This window comes from Symphalangus syndactylus, chromosome 20 (genome assembly GCF_028878055.3).
Source record: "Symphalangus syndactylus isolate Jambi chromosome 20, NHGRI_mSymSyn1-v2.1_pri, whole genome shotgun sequence".
NCBI classification, from domain to species: Eukaryota; Metazoa; Chordata; class Mammalia; order Primates; family Hylobatidae; genus Symphalangus; species Symphalangus syndactylus.
In genome coordinates, this window is record NC_072442.2 from 58,438,209 (window position 1) to 58,464,458 (window position 26,250).

At 50.8% G+C, this 26,250-nt stretch overlaps 2 protein-coding genes across 11 annotated transcripts in view; both read left to right on the top strand.

Annotated features, from left to right (window-relative positions):
* Positions 1 to 8,811, top strand: part of GAS7 (growth arrest specific 7) — a 287,263-nt gene extending 278,452 nt beyond the window's left edge. For all 10 annotated transcript variants that reach the window (XM_055256001.2, XM_055256002.2, XM_055256007.2 and 7 more), the window contains exons 13-14: positions 1,417 to 1,515; positions 2,175 to 8,811. In XM_055256001.2, the coding sequence (XP_055111976.1) occupies positions 1,417 to 1,515; positions 2,175 to 2,288 (213 nt within the window). In that variant the 3' untranslated portion in view covers positions 2,289 to 8,811. The remainder of the gene's footprint in view (positions 1 to 1,416; positions 1,516 to 2,174) is intronic.
* A 3,598-nt stretch (positions 8,812 to 12,409) lies between these two features.
* On the top strand, positions 12,410 to 24,199 carry RCVRN (recoverin). Its single transcript, XM_055256008.2, has 4 exons — positions 12,410 to 12,630; positions 14,188 to 14,718; positions 20,844 to 20,955; positions 23,718 to 24,199. The coding sequence occupies exons 2-4, from the start codon at positions 14,338 to 14,340 to the stop codon at positions 23,825 to 23,827; spliced, it is 603 nt and encodes a 200-aa protein (XP_055111983.1). The 5' UTR covers positions 12,410 to 12,630; positions 14,188 to 14,337; the 3' UTR covers positions 23,828 to 24,199.
* Positions 24,200 to 26,250: the final 2,051 nt, after the last annotated feature.

Genomic DNA, 26,250 nt, shown 5'->3' on the forward strand with positions numbered 1-26,250 from the left:
CTAGAGATGGTCATCAAATCGACATCAGTGTTGGGGTCGAAACCTCAATGTGAGCCAGCTTATGTGGATTCGGATCTCTGCTCCAGCGCTTCCTAGCTGGGTGGATTTGGGCAGGGTTGGGTTCGATATGGCTACATCCTTCTTGGGCTGTCCTCTGCGAGGTCAGGGTCAACTGAGGACTCTCCTCAACTAAGTGGACAATGGCCTCTTTAGGAAAAATAGCCAAGCCAGGAAAAGAGGACCGCCCTATATACATGCACACACACGAGTTGCAGGTCCTTGATAGGAGATCCTTGCAAAGTGGATGGATGGGTGAAGATGGAGCTAGGCAGGGGTGTTGGGGGAGGCCTCTCACCAAGGGTGAACAACAGGCGGTAGGGCCGATGATGCTCTCCTATTTCTTGTAAAGGGGCAGCATCTCCTTATCGGTCAGCACCTGCCTGAGTGGACAGCGAAGTGTGGCTGGTACTTGGGCCAGATGGGACAGGAGGCATCATGCCAGGTGCTCATCGGATCAGCCCACTGCCTAAAGCCACCTGTCCATCCAGCACAGGACTAACCAGCTGCCTTCCCCAGGTATCAGCCCACCAGAGCAGATTAGAGGCCTCCACCAGGGACAGTGACCTAGTTTTCCTCCTGGTTAATCTCCTAATTAAGCCCCCTGCTTTACCCCCCTTTCTGGTTAATCACCTGGGCAGTGACCTAGTTGTATGCAGAATAACAGCCGGATCCCCTAGATTCCAAAGACACAAAACCATCTAGAAACCAGAGGACAAACCCCTTCCACTCTGCCCTTTGACAAAAGCTGTGCCACGTGCAGCCCAGTCTGCCTTCCTGGCCCGGTCTCTATTGCTGCCGCAGCACTAGGCATGGGCAGACGAAGGGAGGCTGCTCAGCAGAGGCCCAGGGACACGGCCCCAGGAATGTGTGGCATGGAGCTCCCACATGTGCCCCTTTGTTGTACCCCATCAGAGCACCAGGGCTAGGGCTGCATGGGTGCCTTGCTATGAGTAACAGCCTGATGGACTCTGGTTTAAATCCTGTCCCTCCCATAATTCCGTGTCGCTTTGGGTGAGCCATGTTGTTGCCTCTCTAGGTGTTAGTTCCCTTGCTTGGAGAATGGGGATAATAACAGAAACGATCTCTTAAAATTGTAACGAGGACAGTTAAGGAACACATGTAAAGCCCTCAGCACCGTGCCTGGCAGAGGAGGCTTTTCAGGAAGTAAAACAGCCGCTGCTGCTGTCATCAGCTTCACCTTCGCCTTACATATGGGACACGCTCTTCATCGGACCCCAGAGAGTCAGATGGGGCAGGATGTCCACAGCCAGTGACTTGCATTTTGTGGTCTTGGTGGGAGGACCCCCAAGTGGAGGGGACGTGCTCAGAGTTCTGCGGCCTTTGCTTTCTCGGCAGGAGCTAGAGCGGCTGGAGGTGGAGAGGGTAGAGATGATCCGGCAACACCTTTGCCAGTACACGCAGCTGCGGCATGAAACAGACATGTTCAACCAAAGCGTGAGTTTCCAGCCCAGCGGGGCTCCCAGGTGACACGGGGCCTGGGGAGGGCTGCCTGGCACTAGGCCATGGCAGGTTAAGTGGCTGCTGCAAGTGAATCTGTCCTAAAGGTGGGCAGTGGGCAGCTGCTCTGGCCTGGGGGTGGCCTCGTGGACTGGGCCTGTCAGAATTGTCCTGGACGTCCGTGTGATTCCGACCCCGGCACATGAAGTGGACACACACGTGAGCTGTTATCCCGAGGAGAAAGAAGCTCATAACAGTTACAGTAGCCAAAGACACGTTATTAAATTTCTTAAAAAACAAAACCAAAAAAAACAACTTCTAGAAATATTCAAAATACCTAAAGCTCAAGTTGTATTTGTCCTGTTCTCTGGTGGTAAATGTGGGGTGGAAGGGATAGAGACAGGCTTTAAGGCCCTCCTGGCCTCTCATCCAGACCTGGGGTCTGCAGGGTGAGAAGCAGGGTCGGGATGCGTTCCGGGTTCCCCGTTCACAGCCCTCTTCATGTGCTGTCCCCTAGATGGGCCTCCCCTGGGGCCCCGGAGCCCTCTAGAGAGGCTGCTGTCAGAGACACTAAGGTGAGAGCAGCATGTCTCAGAGGAGACCTCCTGGTTTGGCCGCCGTCTCTAACAATGTCACGTTTTCTCTGTCTCTTGCAGACAGTTGAGCCCGTGGATCAGCTGCTTCGAAAAGTGGACCCGGCCAAAGACAGGGAGCTGTGGGTCAGAGAGCACAAGACGGGCAACATCCGCCCTGTGGACATGGAGATCTAGATGGGCCTGTGCAGCTTTGGGGGGGTCCTGCTGGGGAGCGGGGCTGGGCTCCCACCATGGGGCCCATGCCGAGTGGATGCCCCCCACCCTCTCTCCTGGGCCACTGAGGAGAGGGGAGAGAGCTGGTGATTCCAGAAGGGTGACCCAGACAGCCTAGCTGGGGGCTCCCCCATATTCCCAGGCCAGAAGACAGACCCACAGCCCTGCCCTTGTCTCTGAGGCTGAAGACCCCCTGACTCCCGTGCTGTGCTTGCTGCTCTGAAACAAACGGAGGCTGGAACTCTGTGGTCCCTGCCGAGTTTTGTAGGGGTCACTGTCACAGGCTTGTGCCCTGGAAGCCCCAAGGCTCTTTCTCCAGCTGGCTCCCTTGTCTCCTTTGGAGGATCAGGGGAGGGAGGTCTCTGTCTCTAAGCCAGGTGTCAGGATCAGAATCATGGGTAGAAGGTGCCATTCAGCTCACAGCCGTACCCAGAATCTTTTGCAGCCCTCCTTCTTTATGTTTTTCCCATTGCATTCTGGGAGCCCACATCTGGCTTTCTTAGCCACTGTTCATCACCAGGGGTTTTAGGAGGAAGGCTTGGCTCCTGTCTTCCCAGACCCACCATGCCTGGAGAGGTCAGGATGGAACTACCTCATTCGGCAAATTAGCCCCAAATTGAGCGCTGAATCGTGTCCTGTGAGATCAGGCGCCATCTGTAAAGTCTCCTCTGGAAATGCCAATCCATCCTTCCCCCAGCTGCTTCCTTGGGGAGCCCCCTGCCCCCACCCTGCCACCCCTTCCCAGTCGCATTAGAGGAAGCTTTCCAAAGTTCTCAGTTATCAAGACCTCATCCAGCTCGTCCAAAGGCTTCAGGGATGGAAACAAACCAGCTCGTCTCAGAGGCCAGCAAGCTGGGGCCTGTCCGCCACGGTGCCCTCTGCACCTTTGGGCTGCCCTGGCCCCCCCTCTCCCAGGCCGCCCACCACAGGCTCTTAATGGGGCCGGGTCAGTCCTACATGGGAGCTGGGTTAGGGCAAGTCTTTGCCATCCCCCAGATGGCTCTGTCTTCTTGTGTATGGCAGGGCTGGGACTGCTGTCCCTTGTATAGTTTTCTGTCACTGGTGGGCACTGGACAGGCATAGCAGACTCTCTTGTGGCCACACTAGGTTGTCGCCTTTCAGGCAGTGTCCCGCCACCTTTGCTTCCAGCTCCTTCTGGACGTTCCAGAGCCCTGCACCAAACCCTCAGTTGGTGTCTGCACCTCCTTTCCCTCTCTCCGTCTTCCAGTCCCTGGAAGAGTCTGGTCTGAGTGTGACTTGGGAAGCTTTCAGTGCTGCTGTTTGGCCCAGCTCATTACTTTCTCCCTTTCTCTGCCACAGCAAACCCATTCTCCACCATGTCAGTCTAAAGGGGCCGGGAGAAGCGTGAGTGAGGGGCAGATTCTAGTCGGGAGCCCATGCCCTGGAAATCCATCTTTCTTCATCTTTCTCATTGACCACTTTGGGTTTGACCTGCACATCTGCAATGAGGGCAGAATTCAACAAGCACAACTCACTGGTCTTTCAGTCAATGTGCTAGAAACCGATGACTTATTCATCTCTAATTTTTTGGCGCCTCTTTCATTGAATGAGAATTGCTTTCTTATAGTTCACATTAGAAAAATGCCTAATATACTAAAGTAAGCCAAACATTGTCACTTTTCTCTTGTTCTTGAAACATTGCAACCAAAAAGGCCAGCGCAAAGGCCTTCACCGACATGAAGACCTCCTGGTAGGATCTGTCCATGGGACAGAGAACCACTCTGTCCAGATCTGGGGTCGGGTCATGACACCAGCTACCAATTTTAGAATATTATTTCTTGGTTTCTTTATGAAAAATGGGTGCTAGTGGTAATTGCTTTGTGGCTTAGTGAACTACTTTGTGGATGATTTCCAAACATTCAAAGCCAATAGCCTTGTTATTAACAAGATATTTTGAGTACAGTATGGCTCATTGACTTTTCCATCTCCATTTGAGGATTCCAGAGTCCTCTGTTCATCCCTGGGATAGAGTGAGCCCTCTTGCGTCTTCCAGGGTAGCTCAAGTTGGCCCAGTTTGGGCCAGTCCATTTTTGGAGGTCACTCTTTCCCCCCTTCATCCCCTCACCTCCTTCTCTTTGCCCCCTTCATGTACTTCCTTTCTTTCTTCCTTCTGTTATTCATTCATCAAGCAAGTTAAAGCCATTGTGTTAAGATCTAATCTGAGGATGCTATAATGGCCCTGTTATCAGGGAAGCCCATGATCTCTCGTTTTCAGGGGCCTTACCGGTCAGCAACCTTGGCATTGATACATAGGTACTCTGCAGAATTTAAGTTTTCAGAGGTAAGTCTGTTGTGCTGATTAATCTACATTCATTTATTCAGCGAATGCTCAAGATAAGCCAGGCGTGCTGAGACGCGGCGCTGTAGTTGTGTGTAAGATGGGCATTCCTCTGCTCTCCTCTATTCTCCATGTTGACAGAGAAGAGTATAATAAGAACATTGTACCCTCTCCACACTTAACCCTCTGGGATACTTTATTATAATATAAACTACTGTCGTGAGGCATTTACCTGTTGGATGGAAGGTAGACAGCAACAAGATTTTAATCACCTGGTCACCAGACCCTCACGGCCCATATCCAACTCGAATTTCAGAAATTTCTTTGTTTGCTTTAAATAACTCTTTACAAATAAGGGCCGGGCACGGTGGCTCATGCCTGTAATCCCAGCACTTTGGGAGGCCGAGGTGGGCAGATCACGAGGTCAGGAGATTGAGACCATCCTGGCTAACAGGGTGAAACCCCATTTCTGCTAAAAATGCAAAAAATTAGCCAGGCGTGGTGGTGTGCACCTGTAGTCCCAACTACTCGGGAGGCTGAGGCAGGAGAATCGCTTGAACCTGGGAGGTGGAGATTGCAGTGAGCCAAGATTGGGCCACTGCACTCCAGCTTGGGTGACAGAGCAAGACTCCATCTCAAAAAAATTATAAATAAATCACTCTTTACAAATAGGAAAGTGAAGGCCAAGGGTACCCAGTGAGGCTGTGAAATGGCCAGTGAATTAAGAGCAGGGCTGGAGTCGGCAGTCCAGACCCCCTATCCGTATGAACAGGCCCGTTTGGTTGAAATCAAGATTAGGATGCAACGGAGAAAATAAAAGACTGCACTTTGGAGAGGCAAGCATGCTATCCGGGTTGTTGTTTTATGTCTTGGTGCTTAGGTGAGGACTTAGCTGGGTTTATTCACAGTGGGCGGGTCTGGGCTATTCTTGAGAACGTCCATTCCATTTCTGAGAACAGGTCAGCCCCTTCTACCTGCCTCCACCGAGGAGACTGATGCACAAGATCTGTTTGTGAAAGCCTGATTTAAAAAGAAAAAAAAAGTCCTTCAGCCAAATGGTGTTCCAGGTTGGTTGCCATGACAGCCTCCAGGAAGAGCCACTTGTTACCCTCTATTCTTTCTAGTGCTTTCCATCAGTGGCAACACATAGGCCACTTGGACCGTGAGGACCGCGGCCCTGAGATTCTGTCAGTGGGACCACCCTGGGCCTCCTTTCTACCTCCACTCAGCACCCTGTTGGCCAAGGAGAATTTCTGCCGTGGGAGGCAGTGCTGTGCTAGTCAGGGTTGATAAACAGCTGGGCACACCGAAACAGTGTACCAACGAATTCACCAGCCAGGGGTTTGTTTCCCTACCCTTAGTGAAAACAAATCAATTACTAGATGAGTGGATGGATGCAGAAAAATCTGGGCTGAGCCAAAGTCCCTTTTGGAAATACAAGCCATAAAATTTGAAGGACATCAGCGACCTTGGCTTGTTTAGGTGATTTTACTTCCAGCTGCAGGTAGTCTTGACAAGGAGCATTTAAACAGAAGGCTCAAGATGCGCTCCTTGTGTAGGTAGGAGAGAGCAGTTCTAATGTTAAGTGGGGTACAGATCAGCTGCCTGCCCACATAGCCTGGACATCGTCTTATCCCCATAATCCTTCCCATCCCTACAAGGCCCATCGCCACCACCTTTTCCCAGGTTTATTGAGGTATGATTGACATCCAGTAAAATTCACCCTTTGGAAATACACAGTTCTGTGAATTTTGACAAATTTAGTGTCTTGTGACCATCACCAAGATCAACCTGTTTTTATCACTCCAAAAAATTCCCTCCTCCTGCCCTCTTTCCCTGGCAACCCTGATTGATTATCTGATCCTATAATTTTGCTTTTTTAGAATGTCATGTAAATGGAGTCACACTGATGTCGCCTTTGAGTCTGGCATCTTTCCCTCAGCTTAATGCTTTTGAGTCATTCACGATGTGTGCGTGTGGTTTGTTCCTTCTTGTTGCTGGGAAGTATTTCATTGCATGGGCATACTACTATGCTTCTTTATTTTTACACTGAGCCTTTCGCCCTGGAAGTACTTGGCCCAGGGTCTTCAACTTGTTTGCATGGCCACTTCCAGCTTGCTGCTTCCTGCAACTCCCCAGGCTCCTCCTCCAAATGCCAGCTGTGCCCACAAACTGTTCTTAGGGCTCACACTCGCCTTTTGGCACGTGGTGGGTTTTTGGTAGTGCAGAAAGAATCCAGGGATGGGAGGGGAAGGGATGGATGGGTGCTTAATTGCTGCTCACGTCTGCTGCCACCTGAAGCTTGCATCTCAGCCAGCAGATCTGCTCCCTCCTGGGACCCAGGCTTCAGTGTCACACGGTCCTTGGCTATGTATTGGGCATTGGAGGCTTTGAAAGGTGAGCAGAAGCAGCATGGACAAGAAGGCTGGGGCTGGTCCTGGGGCTCATCACGACGCTTTCCTGGATCTGTTGCTTCATCTGCAAGCTGAGGGTGTTTGTTCTAGATGAGTGTCTCAGGCCACCGGCAACTGCATGTACCTCCTCCCTTTCTCATTTCCAATGATGTACCCTGTACACGTGTTCATGCTGTGTCTGGCTCTCATCTGCACAGTCGTGCATAGAATTGCCTCAAGTCCTGGTGAGAGAGATGCCTTGGCACTTTTCCATTTAGGTTCAAATGGAGCTAAAATTAAGAGTTTTATGAGCTGTTAAGAATGAGGTAGTTTCTTCTAGGACCCCCAAAGAAAGTGCAAGTAATGACCGTTTGGGTCTCATTCGCCGATCTTTGATAGTATGTTCTGGAGTCTACTCCCCAGGAGCCAGGACAGGCGTGAAGATGGAGTCCTTGTCGCAGCTGGAGCCTTGCCTAGCTGGTGGTCACACAGCCTGGCCGGTGCCTGCACCCACTGGATGGTGGTACATGGTGGCAGGGACAGGACCACACCCAGCTAAGGCCAGGCCAGGCTGAGTGTGACCTCCGAGGTAAACACTCCTCTAAGCTATGTCTTGTTCGTGCCCCCTACTCAGTGAAAGGTGAGTCCCGAGACCAGCTGGGTACCTCTCTGTGTGAACCAGAGACATCTCTGGATCCAGGCCAGGTGAAGGTTAGGACCGGGAAGCCTGAGCCCCCGGGGCCTCAAGGTAGGGAGCCGAGGGACTCTGCTGGGTTGAATTTTGCCGGGGAGGACTCTTGTCTCCCCCTCAGGAGTATTTTTCTTGAGGCTTTCCTGGAGGTGAAGAAGCAATTCCCATTGCAGCAGGTTAGAGCAAGAATCAGGGCAAAAACCGATTCGCTTCTCGCCACGTTCTAAATGCTGGGGCGTGGCTGTCAGGAGGCCTTGCTGGAAGGTGTCTCTGGGGCTGGGGTGAGGTTGGGGTGATGGCCTTTGGAGATTGCGTGTGGTGTTCAGGACTGTTCCTCGGTGTTTGAGGGAAACTTTAGTGGGATTGCAGTGGAATGTAAGGTCAGGGCATGTGGGTGCTGTCTCGGGGTGGGTGACTCGGAGACCTAGAGGGAAAGCCTGCTATGCAGGGGGAGGGCACAGGACTGGCCCTGCTCTGCAGCCTCCTTTGTCCCGTAACCTGAAGTTAAGTCACATCCCCTGTCAGGACCTCCGTGCACTCACCTGTCAAGTGGGGGCGCTTCCCTTCCAGCATCACCTGCAGCAGACGGGCTCTTGGGAATCGTGGGTTCCAGGCAGGTGTGTGGACCCAGGGACAGACATTCAAAGGGACGCCAGCCATCCTTGGTGACAGGGGCCCCAACTTAGCATCCCTTCCCTTCCGTTAGGAAGCAGATGACCGGAGGCAACCCCTTCACAGACACGAGCACATTGGCAAACCCTATGAGAGTGGAATTTTCTAACAAAATAAACTTGCTTGTTTGATCTGTTTTCTGTAACTTTTGCTAAATACTTTATACATTTTTCATGTTAAAGAGCCGTGTCTCCTGCCGGCACTCCTCACCCCGGTATGAATGTGTTTCCCCCACATTGTATATCCTTCCACCCTCTGGCTGCCTAGATCAGTAAATAAAATTGATGTAATATAATTTATAAGTAACACTGTTGAAACCCTGATCCCAGTGGAGGCTGTAACCCACCTGCCCCCGCACCGCCCCCCCGACCCCTGTTACCGCATTTGTGTGTATTAATGCTGAAGAATTAAATGTTTAAAGAGTTTAAATTTTGAAGGCGTTTGCTATATACAGTTGTCCTGCATTATTATAAAGAGTTTTCAGGAAGTTAAATCCCATCGCGTTTTTTCTCTTCTGCTCTGTGTGTATCCTTGAGATGCCTAGATTCATCCCATGTAAAATAAACTGTCCAGAGACACTGGGTCCCCCTAGGTGACCCTCTTTCCTGGAGGGCTGCCACATTCTTCATGTGACCTGTCTTGGCATCCCTCCTAGGTTCTCGAGATTGGTGGTGATTTCACCTCCGATGACTTAGCGGGAGACAAAGGGCATCTGGACACTGGCGCCCAAATGGATGCTGTGCTCCTGGCCTCAGGCCCCTCCCCCGGTGACTTCCTGTCTCTGTGGGTTCCAGCCCTGTGCCTCCCTCCCGTCTCTGGAGCTCCTGGCTGTTTCTTTTCTCATCCATCCATCCGTTCATTTATATATATGTATATATAGATATATATATAGAGAGAGAGAGAGAGAGTGAGTCTCGCTCTGTCGCCCAGGCTGGAGTGCAGTGGCACAGTCTCAGCTCACTGCAACCTCTGCCTCCCAGGTTCAAGTGATTCTCCTGCCTCAGCCTCCCAAGTAGCTGGGACTACAGGCGTGCCCCACCTCGACCGGCTAATTTTTGTGTTTTTAGTAGAGACAGGGTTTCGCCACATTGGCCAGGCTGGTCTCGAACTTCTGACCTTAGGTGATCCGTCCACCTCGGCCTCCCAAAGTGTTGGGATTACAGGCGTGAGTCACCACGCCCGGTCCCATCCATTTAGTCATTCAATAATTACTGAGCATCTGGTATATGCCAGACACTGCTCTAGGTCCTGGGAACACATCAGTGTGAGAAACAGATCCCTGCTCTCAGGGAGCTTACATTCTAGCAGACAAAAACAATAGACCTACTACATCCTGTGATGTGGGTGTGGACGGTGTTAAGTGTTGTGGAAAAGAAAACCAGGACGGTGAGGCTGGGTACGTTGCAGGATTCAATAGGGTCATTTGAGTGGCCTCATTGAGAAGGTGGTATTTGATCAAAGACAAGGAGACCCGGAAGGGACCCTGGAAGGTCACCGGAGGAGAATGTTCCAAGCAGAAGAGATGCCCACGTGTCTGAGGCCAGCCTGGCTGGAGTGGAGGGAGTGAGGAGGGAAGAGCAGATGAGGATGCTGGGCGACCCTCTTTCCTAGAGGGCTGCCACATTCTTCGAACGACCCATCTCAGCGTTCCCCTCAGTCTCTTGGGATTGGTGGTGATTTTACCTCTGATGACTTAGCAGAGAGACAAAGGGCATCCGCCCCGTTTCGTCCCTTCTTGGAGGTGCCAAAGGCCACCTGCGAGAAATGGTGGGATGAGGGCCAGTGCTGCCTGCTGCAGGCTTTTGGCTTTGACGGGGAGAAGTGGGCAGCCATCGTGCATGACCTGATTTTATGGCCATGGGGCTCACTGCGGGGCTTTAAGGGGACAAGAGCAGAAGCAGGAAGAGCTGTTAAGGAGGCAGAGGTGACACTGCCTGCACAAGGCAGGTGCAAGGGAGGCGGGAAGAACGGTCCGGTTCTGGATGCACCTTGAAGGTAGGGTCAAGATGACTTCTTGATAGATTGGAGTGGGTTGGGACCGAAAGAGAAACACTGAGAATGACGCCAAGGACCTCAATCCAAGTCATCAAAAGGATGGATTGTCATTTTCTGCAGTGGGGACAGCTGTGGGAGGAGGGTCCTTCCCCATTCTCTGTCTCCCCAGTCACCTTCTCCATACCCCCTTTTCCCTCTCAATGCAGACTTCTCTGCAGGTGCTGGCTCCAGGCCAGAGGGCAGGAGGGTCATCTTGGCCTTCAGCTCATAGCAGGCAAGGTCGAGCAATGGGGAAGGGGTGGCGTCTGGGTCCCAGCTAACGGCCAAGATGGAGCTCCTGCTTGAGGGGACAGGGCCAGCTTCTGGGAAGCATCTTTCAGTCCAGCGAGGACAGCGAGACCCAAACTGGGATCCTCTGCCTGGAGATGAAGCCTTCTCCTCTAGAGCAGTCTTTGGGTTTTGGGAGAGTTTATGGCCCCAGCTCAGACTTAACAAATCGACTCACAATACATCATCTCCAACAACTTGTTTGGCTAAGGAGCATAAGCTCTCCCTCTGATAGAAGATGTTTATGCAGGTTTTCAAACAAACCTCCAGGTCATGACCCCTCACTCTCAGCATCAACACAGCTGCCTGCAGTCCTCTGGGGCCCCTCCTGGGCACAGCAACCTGGAGAATGTGGACTGTACCAGGCTGCTTCCGACCTGGGTCCAGCTCCTTCCTCCTTGTGCCTGGAAAGGACAGCAAAGACTGGAGGGCTCTGGCTGCCTTCTGCCTCGCCCAGGGCCTCTTTCATTGACAGGGCAACCCCACCTCCTCAGCTACTTGTCCTCTAGGCTCAGGCCTCCTGTGATGTAGACAAATGAAGCCTAAACGGAGAGCCTGGCAGACCTGGACTTTCCTTCCTCCTGGCATTGCCATTTAGCAACCATGTGACCCCAGGCTGGTGACATGCCTTTAGGAGGCCCCACGTCTCACTTGTAACACTGGCCTCACCTCATCTGCTGCAGGCTTGATGTGGACAGGGGTGCGATCCAGGAGGCACTTCCAGTTGCCTCCTGCTAGTGGCTCAGAGCGAGGGGCTGAGGACTCTGACCTCACTCTCCCTCCATCCCCAGGGCTGCTTCAGGGCTGCAAGGAAGATCTGGAAGTGAATGCGATTCCAAGGTGTGGCTTGGGCTCTTTGGTTCGTTTGTTTGTTTTCAAGGCTAGTGACTGACTGTCCTGTTTCTAACTGCTCTTGAGAATAAATGCACGCTACGGGATGGTGAAAGCCTAGGAGAGGAAGGACTCCTATTCACAAGGAATATTCTCACCGGGCGCGGTGGCTCACGCCTGTAATCCCAGCACTTCGGGAGGCCGAAGCAGGCAGATCACGAGGTCAGGAGATTGAGAACGGCCTGACTAACATGGTGAAATCCCATATCTGCTAAAAATACAAAAATTAGCCCAGCATGGTGGTGAGCGCCTGTAATCTCAGCTACTTGGGAGGCTGAGGCAGGAGAATTGCTTGAACCTGGGAGGCAGAGGTTGCAGTGAGCCGAGATCGCGCCATTGTACTCCAGCCTGGGCGCAGAATGAGGCTCTGTCTAAAAAAAAACTCACAAAGTGATGGAAAAAAATTAGAAAGTTCACACACACACCCCAACATGCAGGTTTCCTGAGAAATCTCTTAAACTGTAGTGGGCAGAGTGGCTGGGAGGGATGAGTCTGCCCCTTAGTGCCTGAACCTCTGGCTCCTTCCAGAGTGACATGAGGTGGGCCTGGCAGGTGGCTTTCTCCCAGCAGCAGGGACCTACCTTCCGCTGCCACTAGCCTGTTAGTAAATAGGCTAAAATCCCCACTTTACACTTTGAGATGCAAGGCAGGCAGATCACCTGAGGTCAGGAGTTTACGAGACCAGCCTGACCAATATGGTGAAACCTCGACTCTACTAAAAATACAAAAAAAAAAAAAAAAAATTAACTGGGCATGGAGGCAGACACCTGTAGTCCCAGCTTCTCAGGGGACTGAGACAGGAGAATTGCTTGAAACCAGGAGGCGGAGGTTGCAGTGAGCCAAGATTGCGCAACTGTACTCCAGCCTGGGCGACAGAGGGAGACTCCGTCTGAAAAAATACCACTTTACCTGCCTGGAGACTATGGAGTTTATTCTTCATCATTCTCACCCCAGGGCAAAAAGATACAACTCTCCATCCACGGCGGCAGGGCTGGGATTCTGAGCGTGTCCTTACGAGCACTGCGCTCCGCTAAGGTAAGTGCATGCCCACCCTCCCTTCCCTCTGGGTGACAGGAATCCAGGTGTGCAGCGTCCTCACTAGGGTGCTTCCTCGTGCTTCATACTCCCCGCTGAGCTGCACGGACGCGAAGCCTGCCTTTGCACAGCTCCCTGCCTCTGACCACTCAGTTATTTACCCATTCACTCAGCAAACACGTTTTCTTGCCTACTAACTCCAAGTCCACTGCAGACTGACACCCTGCAGCCTGCCATGGAGCCACAGATAGACTGTGTTTGGCCCACACCACGTTTTGTGATTTTTTTTGTTTTTGTTTTTGTTTTTGTTTTTTTGAGATGGAGCCTCACACTGTCGCCTAGGCTGGAGTGCAATGGTGCAATCTCGGCTCACTGCAACCTCTGCCTCTCGGGTTCAAGCGATTCTCCTGCCTCAGCCTCCCGAGTAGCTGGGATTACAGTCACCTGCCACCACGCCCGGCTAATCTTTTGTATTTTTAGCAGAGATGGGGTTTCGCCATGTTGGCCAGGCTGGTCTCGAACTCCTGACCTCGTGATCTGCCCGTCTCAGTCTCCCAAAGTGCTGGGATTACAGACGTGAGCCACCACGCCCGGCCACGTTTTTTAAAATTTTGAATTAATTTCCAAAGTTGAAAAGTGTGAAAATTGCATCAAAAATTCTGATTTTTGGATTTCTCTTGAATAATTTAAAAAAAAAAAAAAATCTCACCATCCCATGTGACCACGTTCGCTGGCAGCCCCTTCCCTAGGTGACCCAGGCCTGGCTGCCCCCTGCTGGTCCCTTCAGGCAGTTCCCCTTCACTCCCTGTGACTGACGGACAATAACAAAACGAGTAAGTGTTTAGCATTAGCCGTGTGCCAGGTTCTAAGTGTGTCACACATATTGACTCACGTCGGCCTCATAATGACAATGTGGTAGGTGCTATGATGCCCATTTATTCGAGACAGACTTAATGGGGGCCCAAGCCTATCAGGTTCTGGCAATGGAAATGCATCCGGGAACAACACAGACAAAATCCTATCCTTCACAGAGCTTTCATTCCGGTGAGGGGACATGGGGCATTCGTGCACGGTGGGGGTTGTGCTGTTATAGATAGACGGTCATTATAGGCCTGGCTGAGCAGGTGACATTTAAGCAGAGACGTGACTGTAGTGAAGGTTTAGAAGAGTGTCCCGGGTGGAAAGAGGTGAAGAAACACACCTGGGGCCACACAGCTAGTGAAGTAGCCAAGCTGGGACTTGAACCCATGCTGGCCCCAGAGCCTGTGCTCCTAACCACTGCATTCTAGGGCTTGATGTGAGATGCCGGCCCCGCCCTGAGATGCTCAGAGTTAGTGAGGAAGAGAAACAGGGAACATGGCTGCCGTTAGAGGGCTGGGGCTGGGGGTGCGAGAGGCCCCCGCCCTGAGGGTTCCAACCTCCTGTCCCATTCTAGTATCGTCCCGGGAGGCCGAGATGAATTGCCTGCCTGCCCTGGGCTCTTTATTTTAATCTCAGTAGGGTTCTGGGAGCATCCCCCCACCTCCACAAAGCTCCTGGGCCCCTCCTCCCTTCAAGGATTGTGAAGAACTGGTCGCAAATCCTCCTAAGCCACCAGCATCTCCGTCTTCAGCTCACACCAGCCCCGAGCCCCAGCCTGCGGCCAGGGGACCACGCACGTCCCACCCATCCAGCGACTCCCCAGCCGCTGCCCACTCTTCCTCACCCATGGGGAACAGCAAAAGTGGGGCCCTGTCCAAGGAGATCCTGGAGGAGCTGCAGCTGAACACCAAGTTCTCGGAGGAGGAGCTGTGCTCCTGGTACCAGTCCTTCCTGAAGGACTGTCCCACCGGCCGCATCACCCAGCAGCAGTTCCAGAGCATCTACGCCAAGTTCTTCCCCGACACCGACCCCAAGGCCTACGCCCAGCATGTGTTCCGCAGCTTCGATTCCAACCTCGACGGCACCCTGGACTTCAAGGAGTATGTCATCGCCCTGCACATGACCACGGCGGGCAAGACCAACCAGAAGCTGGAGTGGGCCTTCTCCCTCTACGACGTGGACGGTAACGGGACCATCAGCAAGAACGAAGTGCTGGAGATCGTCATGGTCAGTCTCCCCTCTCCCCTTCTGGCTGGGCGGTGCTGGGGTCACTCAGGGCTGGGGGCCCCCTGCTGCGGCTGCTGCAGAGGGAGTGGAGCTGTGGGTGGAGCGGGGGATTCAGGCCACTGGCTCTGAGATCGTGGTGCTCCAAGATGCTGATATTGATAGACAGGTGGGCACCTGCCCACAGCTTCATTGTCTTCCTGGAGCAGAATCTGAGTGTTTCCTAATACAGCCATGTTATGCTTGGCTTCACGATGTTTGGGTCAACAATGCACCATATAGACCACTGTGGTCCCATAAGATTGTAATGGAGCTGAAAAATTCCTGTTGCCTAGTGACGTCATAGCACAGTTACTTTATTTTTCAAATGCATTTAGTGTAGCCTAAGTGCATCTGTAAAGTCTGCAGTAGTGTACGGTAATGTCCTAGTTCTTCATATTCACTCACTACTCACTCACTCACTCACTCACCCAGAGCAACTCCCAATCCTGCGAGCTCCACTCATGGTAAGTGCCCTAGACAGGTCTACCATTTTGTATCTTGGTTTTTTATTTTTTATTTTTTATTTTTTTTGAGATGGAGTCTCACTCTGTAGCCCAGAGCTGGAGTGCAATAGCGCGATCTTGGCTCACTGCAACCTCTGCCTCCCGGGTTCAAGAGATTCTCCTGTCTCAGCCTCCCAAGCAGCTGGGATTACAGGTGTGCACCACCACGCCTGGCTAATTTTTGTATTTTTAGTAGAGACAGGGTTTCGCCATGTTGGCCAGGCTGGTCTCAAACTCCTAGCCTCAGGTGATCTGCCCGCCTCAGCCTCCCAAAGTGCTGGGATTTACAGGCGTGAACCACTGTGCCCGGCCCATTTTTTATCCTTATACTGTATTTTCACTGCATGATTTCTATGTTTAGCTATGTTTAGATGCACAAATACTTACCATCGTGTGACAACTGCCTGCAACACTCAGTCACATGCTGCACAGGTTTGTAGCCTAGGAGCAAAAGGCTGGACCATGGAGCCCAGGGATGTAGTAGGCCCTACCATCTGGGTTTGTGCAAGGATGCTCTATGATGTTCCCACATGGAAATTGCCTGAAGATGTGTTTCTCGGAATGTATTCCTGTCTCTGAGCAACACGTGACTATATTTACATTTTTTTCTTTCTCTCCATCCTTTGTTTCTTCCTTCCTTTATTAAAATGTCCTTTGAAATTTTCAGCAGTACACATTCAAGTTGAATCACTGTTCATTCTAAACACACAATATGCTTTTAATATAAAGTAGAAAGAGGTTGAAGTTGGGGGCATGAACTCTGAGTTCTAGTCCTCATGTTCTCCCCAGCGCAGGGCGGGTCGCTGCACCGCCCATGAGCCCCCGCTTCCCACGCGCGGCGTGGCTCCCGGCTCCTGACAGTTTCCCTGTGAGGTGCACACGCTTCCACATGGTTCCCAACACTCCTTTTCCCCCGTGCATACTGTCCTCACATCAGATCCTTTGTTGTGAAAGTAATGGCAAAAACCACAATTACTTTTGCACCAACCTCGTAGGTGTCTTGAAAATGGTTTATCTGATATATAAGTAACTCATGAAATTTAGAAACCTAGGCAAAAAAGACTAAAAATTCCCTCTAATTCCAACATCCAGGGAAAACTTTTCTTAGTATATCAGTATATATCTTTTCAGTCTTTTACCTATATAATTTTAAATAATGTTAAAGCTATGACATATTCACATACGATTTTTCATCATACATTTTTCAGTTACTCTTTTATCATGAGTGCTTTCCATATCATTACATATTCTTCCAAAACACTTTTTTTTTTTTCTTCAGAGTTTTGCTCTTGTCACCCAGGCTGGAGTGCAGTGGCGTGATCTCAGCTCACTGCAACCTCCATCTCCCGGGTTTGAGCAATTCTCCTGCCTCAGCCTCATGAGTAGCTGGGATTACAGGCACCTGCCACCACGCCCAGCTAATTTTTGTATTTTAGTAGAGACAGGGGTTCACTATATTGGCCAGGCTGGTCTCAAACTCCTGACCTCAGGTGATCTGCCCGCCTCGGCCTCCCAAAGTGCTGGGATTACAGGCGTGAGCTTCCCCACCCAACCTCTTCCAAAACACTTTTAATAGCTGCTTGGAATTCTGGCTTATGGAAATGTGGAAATTATTGAACATTCCTATGTTTTTGGACATTAGGTTGTTTCCATTTCTTTCCTATTATACCAGTTCTAATTTCCTTCATTTGATATTTTTTTATTCTTTTTCAGTCCCCTTGCCCCTGCCACTTACTTTAATTCTTCTAATTCCATTCCTGTTAGTAGAGACTATTGTTCAGATGTTAATAACTTTGTGTGCATTTGCAATCATGCTTTCATCTGCATGATTACAAATGCACAAAAATCTTCCACGGTTATTAGGAGAAATCATAAATAAAACAGCAGAGCATGCAGCTTGTGGTCCATGGGCTTGTCCTCAATGCTCAGCTCGGGCCTCCCATTCTGGCAGGCGTGTGTCTCCCTCATTGTTATCTTGGCACAGCCTGCAGAGAAAGTTCCCTCAGATTGGCTGTGGGGTCTCTGGGTGGCCTGGGACAGGGACTAAATCTTCAGAGCGGCATAAACAATGCAGGGCCCAGCAGAAGACTACAAATTGATACTCCTTAAAGAAAAGGAGGAGGAAAGGGAGGGGGGGAAACGAGGGAGGGAGAGAGGGAAGGCAGGAGTCAGGAAGGAAAGAGGGGGAAGGAAAGAAGGAAGGGAGGGAGGAGAAGGAAAGGAGGAGAGAAAGGAAGAAAGAAGAAAGGAAAGGGAGGGAGGGAAAGGTCATCAATGGCTGGGGCTGTGCAAGGTGGCAGAAGGCTCTGCTATTCACCAGATTACAAGTTCATGGGCAGAGCACTGACTGACGGAGTTAAAAGTGAAGGGTTCTAGTCCCAGCTCTGACTCCAACTAGCGGTGTTGCTGTGGGAAAACCATATAACCTTCCTGGGCCCAGGGTGAGGATTTGATTATTTTTGCAGCCTTTCCCGAGGCCCTGAAGGTCTGTCCCTCCGTGTTGGAAGTGGGGTGGGCAGGCAGTCACTCCCAGCTTCTAGTTGGCACACCTGCACATGGTGCCCAAGGCCCTGCACAGACAGATGGGAGTGTAGGAGCCACCTCCACTTGTGTCTAGCTCAGGGCTTTGAGTGCTGTCAGCGACGCTGCTGCCCTGGGCTGCTGGCTTTGGCCTCCTTGCTCCTTTATCCAGCACCAGGGGGCTGAAGGGAAACTTCTCAAAGCTGTCGACCTTCCCTCCAGGATAATTTCACAGCCATTATTGCCCCTGCCTGACCTGCTCGCAAGTGTCTCCAGGGAGGCAGAAGGCTCTGGCCAGAGCCAGTAACCTCCCAACTCCCACCCAACATACCTGCCTGCCCTCAGCATCCAAGGACCTACCACTTTGGGTGTCCCCTCTGGACCCAGCCAGCACTGATGTTCCTGAGCCACTGGAATCCTAGAAACTTGGAGCTGGAAGGGTGCAGGGAGCCCCCTTTGTCCCTTTCCCTGATCTCACAGGTCTGGTGGCACTTCATGCTTCCCCTACATTGCATACCCAACTGCTTTATTAGAGGGGAGGGAGGTGAGAAGGATGGGATCCTTGAGCCCAAAGCTAAGCCTTTCGCTGAATCCATCCTTGAGCAGAAGGTTAAATGAGGGGCTTCCTATACCATGGAAGACCTCTGAAAAGTTCTTGTTGATGCCTCCCTCTCCCTCCCCCAGCCTTGGCCAATGCTCTCCAAGGCCTTCCAGTGATAAGGAGGTGAGTGGGCTATGGCACAACACGAGGATACCAATTCTAGAATCAAAATGCCTGGGTTCAAATCTCCACTCTTCTACTTCTAGGTGGGTGACTTCCAGCGAGTTAGTTGCCTCAGTTTCTTCATCCATAAAATGGGACCAATAATACCTTCTTCATAAGGTTATTTTGAAGATTAGGCATAAAAAAATGTTTAGAAAAGTGACACCTAGGCCAGGCGTAGTGGCCCACGTCTGTAATCCCAGCACTTTGGGGCGCTAAGGTGAAAGGATTGCTTGAGCTCAGGAGTTTGAGACCAGCCTGGGCAACATAGTGAGACCCTGTCTCTACAAAAAATTCAAAAAAACTTACTGAGCATGGTGGTGTGCACCCGTGGTCCCAGCTACTCAGGAGGCTGAGGTGGGAGGATTGCTTGAGCCCAGCATGTCGAGGCTGCAGTAAACCATGATTACACCACTGCTCTCCAGCCTGGGCGACAGAGCAAGACCATGTCTCAAAAAAAAAAAAAAAAAAGAAAAGAAAAGAAAAGAAAACAAAAGGAAAGAAGAGGAGAAAAGAAGAGTGACACCTATTAAGTACTCAACAAATGTTAGCCATTATTGCCATAAGCCAGTCCTACTGAGCGACTGAGTTACAGTATGAACCCAGAGGAAGAGGTTTACTATTCTAAAACCTCTGGGCAGTAGGGTCTGAAGTAGTCATTCCCAAACTCCAACCTCAGGACTGCCATAAGATTTTCATCAGGAAGCTTTTTCTTTCTTATTTTCATTTTTTTAAATAAGTGAAATTAATATGTCTACATAGTCAGAAAATCACAGTACAGAAAGCTACAAAATAAGAAGTGAAAGGCTTCTTTGTCTCTTCCCTGAATTCCCTGTCCCCTATGAAGGCCTCAAAAATACAGATGCCCAGGTCCTACCCCCAGGAATTTTGATTCAGTAGATCAGGCGGGGGCCTGTACATCTGCTTATTATAACTGCTGTCTGCTCCCGTGGGCTGGTCAGGCACTGAGAGAGGGACATCGTGATGGAGGTGACCCAAAGTCCCTATGTGTCTTCCATAATGGTTGTACCATTTTACATTCCCAGCAACAGTGGACCAGGGTTCCCTTGTCGCCACACCCTTGCCAATGCCTATTATTTCTTGTCTTTTTTATTACAGCCATTCTAACAGGCGTGAGGTGATATCTCACCGTGGTATTGATTTATATTTCCCTGGTGATCAGTGATGTTTCTAGATACCTTCTGGCCACTTGCGCGTCTTCTTTGGAGAAATGTCTGTTTGGGTCCTTTGCCCTTTTTTTTTTTTAGATAGAGTTTTGCTCTTGTCACCCAGGCTGGAGTGCAATGGCGTGATCTTGGCTCATTGCAACCTCCGCCTCCCGGGTTCAAGCGATTCTCCTGCCTCAGCCTCCTGAGTAGCTGGGACTACAGGCATGCACCACCACGCTTGGCTAATTTGGTATCTTTAGTAGAGACGGGGTTTCACCATGTTGGCAAGGCTGGTCTTGAACTCCTGACCTCAGGTGATCCACCCGCTTCGGCCTCCCAAAGTGCTGGGATTTACAGGCGTGAGCCACTGTGCCTGGCCTCTTTTGCCCATTTTTCAATTGTGTTATTTGTTCTTTTTCTATTGAGCTGTAGGAGTTCCTTATATATTAATATATAATGTATATATTATATATAGAGAGAGACAGGGTCTTGCTCTGTCACCTAGGCTGGAGTGCAGAGGTGCAAAAATGACTCACTGCAGCCTAGACCTCCTGGGCTCAAGCAATCCTCAGCCTCCCGAGTAGCTGGAACTCCAGGCATGCCCACCACCTCCACTAATTAATTTTCTTTTGTAGAGATGGAGTCTCACTTTGTTGCCCAGGCTGGTCTCAAATTCCTGCCTTCAAGTAATCCTCCTGCCTCGTCCTTCCAAAGTGCTGGGATGACAGACGGGAGCCACCACACCTGGCCCTTTACATATTTTTGATATTAACCCCTTATAAGGTATATGGTTTGCGAATGTTTTCTCCCATTCCATAAGTTACCTTTTGATTTTGTTCATTGTTTCCTCTGACATGGAGAAGCTCTGTAGTGTGACATCATCCTGCTTGTTCATTTTGGTTTATGTTGCCTGCGCTTTTGGTGTCATATCCAAAAAATTATCGTCAGGACTAGTGTTGAGAAGCTTTTCCCCTATGTTTTCCTCCAGCAGTTTGACGGTCTGAGGCCTTATGTTTAAGTCTTTAATCCATTTTGAGTAGATTTTTGTGTACAGTGTAAGATGTGGATTTTCCAGGGTTGCCAGCCCCGTAAAGTTCCTCCTAGCGAGTTCTTTCTTTCTGTTTGGAACAGGCTATTTTCAAAATGATCACTCCCGAGGACATGAAGCTCCTTCCAGATGATGAAAACACGCCGGAAAAGCGAGCTGAGAAGATCTGGAAGTACTTCGGAAAGAATGATGATGGTGAATTCCTTTTCCTTCATTGCCTTTGATTTTTCAACCATGGGCTGTTTCCTGGAAACCCCAACAAGATTTATTCTTCTGAGTCACTGTGTCCAGGCAGGACGGGGGGCACCTCACTGTGCATTTTCAGAGCTGTCTGAAGGGTCCGACAGGGGAATGGCCTTAAGGGTGAACAGGAGCCCAAACTGTTTTCTGTGCAATTAGAACAAGAGCAAACTTCAACTCACCCTAGTTTTGAATTAATATCAAGTCCTAAGTCAGTGGGATCTAAATTTCTATGGTTTTACTTTGGGAAGTTGGTTTGGGTCCTCTGAGAAGCACCACAAGATAGGATTAGATTTAAATGAGATTGCAAGAGATTTATGGCAGGAAAGGCTGACGAAGGAAAACAGGCTGGGATTGAGAGGAGGCTGGGAAAGCTATCAGACTGCCGAGCAGATCTGACCCCTGGCAGGGAGAGAGGGAAAGAAAGGAAGGATAGGAAAGAAAGGAAGTTTAGGTAAGTAATGCCTGAGACTGCAGTGCATTCTGAGGAAGTGTTGACAGAGTCGACGGGGTGTCCTCAGTGCCCCTGTCAGTCTTGGTGCCCCTGCCCTGTCAGTCAGTGGCTGGAAGCAGCCCTCAGGAAGTGTGATCCTGCATTGTAGGCAGTGATGGGCTCCAGCCCTCGGCTGCTGGGGCTGTGTGTCTGTGATGCTCATGGCCAATACAAGAAGGATATGGTAAAGGAGCTGGTATTAGTCTGGGGCTGCAAACACATATGGCTGGAGGGGCAGGAATGATGAAAACAAGTTATGTGGACAGTCATCTACAAGCAGTGGGGATTGGCAAACAGCAGAGGGTGCACCTCTGGTCTAATGGCTTCCAGCACATTCCATGTGGGACTATGGAACCCATGGTTGAGACATCATCTGATTTTTTTTTTTTAAGAGAAGCCAGCCATGGAGATTTTTAAAATCCAATGTGTCTCAATTGATAAAACACAGCATGGCCCAAACACATCCAAGGGTCCTGTATGAACCCCTTTGGTGACCTCTGGAGGCAGTCTTCTACCAAGGTTCAAGAAGAAAAACCTGAGCAGGATGCTAAATAACGGCAGAGAGAGATGACCCTGCTCCTCCTAATCTGCCAACAAATGATGAAATAAGAGAAGCACGAAGGTCATTGGGGTAGGAGGGACATAGGACACAGAATTTAAGGAGGCGCTCATTCTCAGGGGTCAACAATGCACTCACAGGACCTGAAAGTGAGCGCTTCCTTAAATTCATGCCTTGGTAGTTTACCCACCTTTCCCTCATCATCCCTGATTGGCACCTCTCCTTTGAGCACTTTCTCCTCCTTGCACAGACACTGGCTGCCAAGATGCCTTCTTTTGGCACTTCGCCCCACTGGCTCCTTAACTGGCTTCGTGACCTTCCTCTGGGTCTGTTCATGTGTTGAGCCCTGTGTTCTAATTTTTGCTCGTCTGAAAACTGCCCTGGTGAACATCCCAGGAGGGGATGATGTCAGAAGCCCTGAGGCCGACGTGTTACTCCTGTTCGTGATGTGTTGTATGTGTTTCCACGTGGCCCATCTGGAGACAATGCCGCAGGGCAGAGTCAGGCTTTGATGGTGGGAGTTTCAAACTCTCTGTGAGCTCTCTGTGCGGTGGCTGGGATGTTAAAACCCAAATTTTACCATCCAGACTTGTGCAGGAAGCCATCCTGGATCCTAACGCAGAAGGGATTAAAGGTATCCAAAAGGCCCAGAGCATAAGTCAGAAATCATATTCAGTTCAGCAAAGCTTTGTTGAGCACCGACTCTGTGCTAGGCACTGTGAACATACAACAGAAAGGAGCATCTTTCTCATGCTAGAGGTATTTCTGCGTGTGACTGCCTTCCCCGCCAGATCAACAGTTTCCCAGGGAGGGACTTCATCTCACTGTCTTCTATTGTACACCCCACCTCCGCTCCCTGCGGTGGCCTTGGCTCCAAGCACAGTGGCATCTGGGCTCAGGACCACGCATTTAACTGGACTGATCTGAATACAGTAAGCCAACTGATAAAAACACCGGAAAACCGGGTGTGGCTGCAACAAGGCTGTCTCTCAGTCCTGATCCCAAATAAGGAGGCAGATGAGACTGGGGGATGCAGGGATGGATGCGTAGGAAGGGATCATGGCGGAGTTGTCAGCCAGGAATCATGGGGCTGCCTGTGTGCTGCAGGTGCCAAAGAGGCCTCTCTGCAGGCCACACTCCCCCTGGCATGATCTCATTGGGCCCTTCACTTCTCACTCCTGTTTCTGGAGGGATGTTGTGCCCTGCTTCTCAGCTGAGACTCTGGGCCTGACATCCAGATTGTTTTGCTATGCTCAGACCCCCAGAAGCTCCTCCTGAACTTGATCCTTGAAACTTGAGCTACTGTGGAAAATAGAATAACAATGAATAGTTATTAATTATTGAAGTATTTAATAACCAGCAAGGCAGGGGCACCGGCCAATCGGAAGAGGCACATAGCACAAGACTGGCATCTCGGGGGCCCCCCCAGTGCCAGTCATTCACTTTTTGCTGGTTCCCAGGGAGCTCCAAGGGTCATGGGAAAGGAGGTGGGTATCTGGACTGGGGTGGGGGAATATTGAACACTCAGGGCCACTGAGTATTCAATATTTTCATAATAGATACATTCGTACTGGGGACACTGGCTGGATGTCAGCCTCATCACAGCTCGCTTGGCTATCAATCCTGACTGTTTTATGTATGTATCTATTTTTTCCCAATGTACAGATAAACTTACGGAGAAAGAATTCATTGAGGGGACACTGGCCAATAAGGAAATTCTGCGACTGATCCAGTTTGAGCCTCAAAAAGTGAAGGAAAAGATAAAGAACGCCTGATGCCAACTGTTCAGCTGTCCTCCCTCCATCCACCACTCACACGAGACCCGTGAGCACCTGCACACACACACACATGCATACACACACGCACACGCACACATCCACCCCAGGGCCAAGAGAAAGGCCTGCACACAAGCCCACGGCACAGCTCCCTGCCAAACTGAAGCATCTGTAGTGACCCACTGGTTCCTTCTTCCTGGGTCTTCAGCATCCCTCCCATCATGCCCAGTCCCACCCCTCCCTCTGCCTACCAGCCCATGGCCCTGTGCTAATCCCAGGATTAGGCCATAGAAGTCCTAAGTGTCACCCCACTGTAAGCTTCTTTGTGGAGTGCTGGGTAAGCAGTTTCCAATAAATGCAAGCTGAGCTGGGCACGTGGCTGCTGGTCATCCTTCAGCTGGAAAAGGAAATGATTTCTGTCAGTCACACCTCAAAGACAAGGCTGTGTTGCGATGGCAGCCCTAGGTTGGGCTGCTTCGGTGTGGAAAGAGTCTAACACGGTCCTGCTTTCATGGTGCTCACAGTCCAGAGGGGACAATGAACCTGGAAGGAGCCATGACCAGTGGCCCAGGTTACCATGGAAATGTGCAAAGCACCAGGGGAGGATACAGTGGAAGGGGCTGACTTGTCAGGGGGGATCAGGGACCACATCCCTGATGAAGGGAGATTTAAATTCAGACCCACTGCACACGAGGTGGGGGTCAGGGTCGGGGTGGGGAAGTCTCAAACAGAAGGCGGCCAACACAGAGCCGCTGAGGCACAAACAACCATCTCAACTTCCAGGAGAAGGTCAGGGTGGCTGGAGGGTAGAAGGAGGAGGGAGAGCAAAGTGTGAGCTGAACCTAAAAGGTAGGTGGGGGCTGGACCACGCAAAGCCCTCCCTGCAGCCCGTGGTAAGCACTTGGGGGCTCACCGTGGGGTCAGCGGTGCCACTGTGGAGTTGGAAGTAGGAGGGGTTTATGTTTGTAAGAGAAGTCATCAGCAGGCTAAAATAAGTCAGAGGGGAGCGACTGGGGGCTCCTGGGGGCAGGGAGCCTGATGAATAAGCTTTAGCAGCCACTCAGATGGCCTGGGCCAGGGGAAAGGCAATGGGATGGAGAGGACCAGACCCAGTGAGGACACATTTAGGAGGTAGCATCCACCTGGCTGGCTGAGGGGGCAGGAGGAGGGAGGGCAGGAATGGCAGCCAGGCCTGTAGCATGGGCAGTGGGTGAATAGCAATGCCATCTATGGAGATGAGAAATACAGGGAGTCTTTGGGGCTTCAGGGAACAATGATGAGTTCAGCTTCAATATAGTAAGAGGTGAAGGCAGAGCCATAGTTGGCCCTAAAGCCCCTTGTTTTAGAGACAAGGAAAAGGAGTCCCAATGACAGGAAGCAGCTTGCCCAGGGACAGCCAGCTGATGAGCAGAGGTCAGGCCAGGGCTACCCACCGGCCCCCCACTGCCTCCTCAAAGCTCCAGGGCCTGGGATACCCAGGAACTCCATCAGCGGGTTCTCCAAGATCCCTGGATTTGTTGCTTTGAAGGCCCATTTATTCTCCAGCCTCAAGTTCCAAGATGAGGTCAGAAAAATGCATGGATGCCCTGGATTCTTGACTGACCTGTCTGCAACCTCTAGAGGCTCGGGAGTCTCCAGCTGCTGGTGTTGTGGTGATGCCCCCAGACCCCACTTTAGCCACAGAGATGACACAATCACCACTGCCAGACAGCACTCCTCTGTGTGGAGAGCAAACGTGAGAATAAACACTTATGAGCCATGTGCCATTCTAGACTCTGCCGTCATTATTTCATTGACGGAGACGTTATTATCTGCATAGTACAGATGAGGATACTGAGTGCAGGAAGTGTGAGTAGGAGTTGGTACTTAAACTGGAGTCCCTTTGGTTACACCAGACTTCTCCAATAGTTTTGACCTGGACACGGCAGGATAGAGAACTCTAGGATTGCACAATGTCGGAGCTGGAAAGGGGAAGGAGGCTACAAGGCGTGAGTCCAGAGGTTCTGGGAGAAGAAGGATTATTACTAGAATCATCTGCCCAAGACATTCTCCCATGTAGACATAATGGGTTATATAGAAGCCAATTCAGTGGGAGATAAAGGACCGTGTGGGTCCGGTCCAGAGTGTTCTAGGAATATAACCAAAGGGCTCAATGCTCTTTCCACCACACTCCATGAATGAATCTGGTTGCTTGGAGGATGAGGCTGGGGCTTTTAACTTCTCTCTGAGGTCAGGCTATCACTGTCACTTGAGTCTAAAAGGACAGACACTGCATAATCAGGTCCTTGCTGGTTTGTGGTTCAAGGAGAGACATAAGGGGCCACTGGAGCTTCTAGTGGCCAGTGGAGAGCCAAAGAGTGAAAACCTAATTAGCATCTCTTTTTTTACCTTAGGGTGGAAGGACCACTTGGGCTGGGATTCTG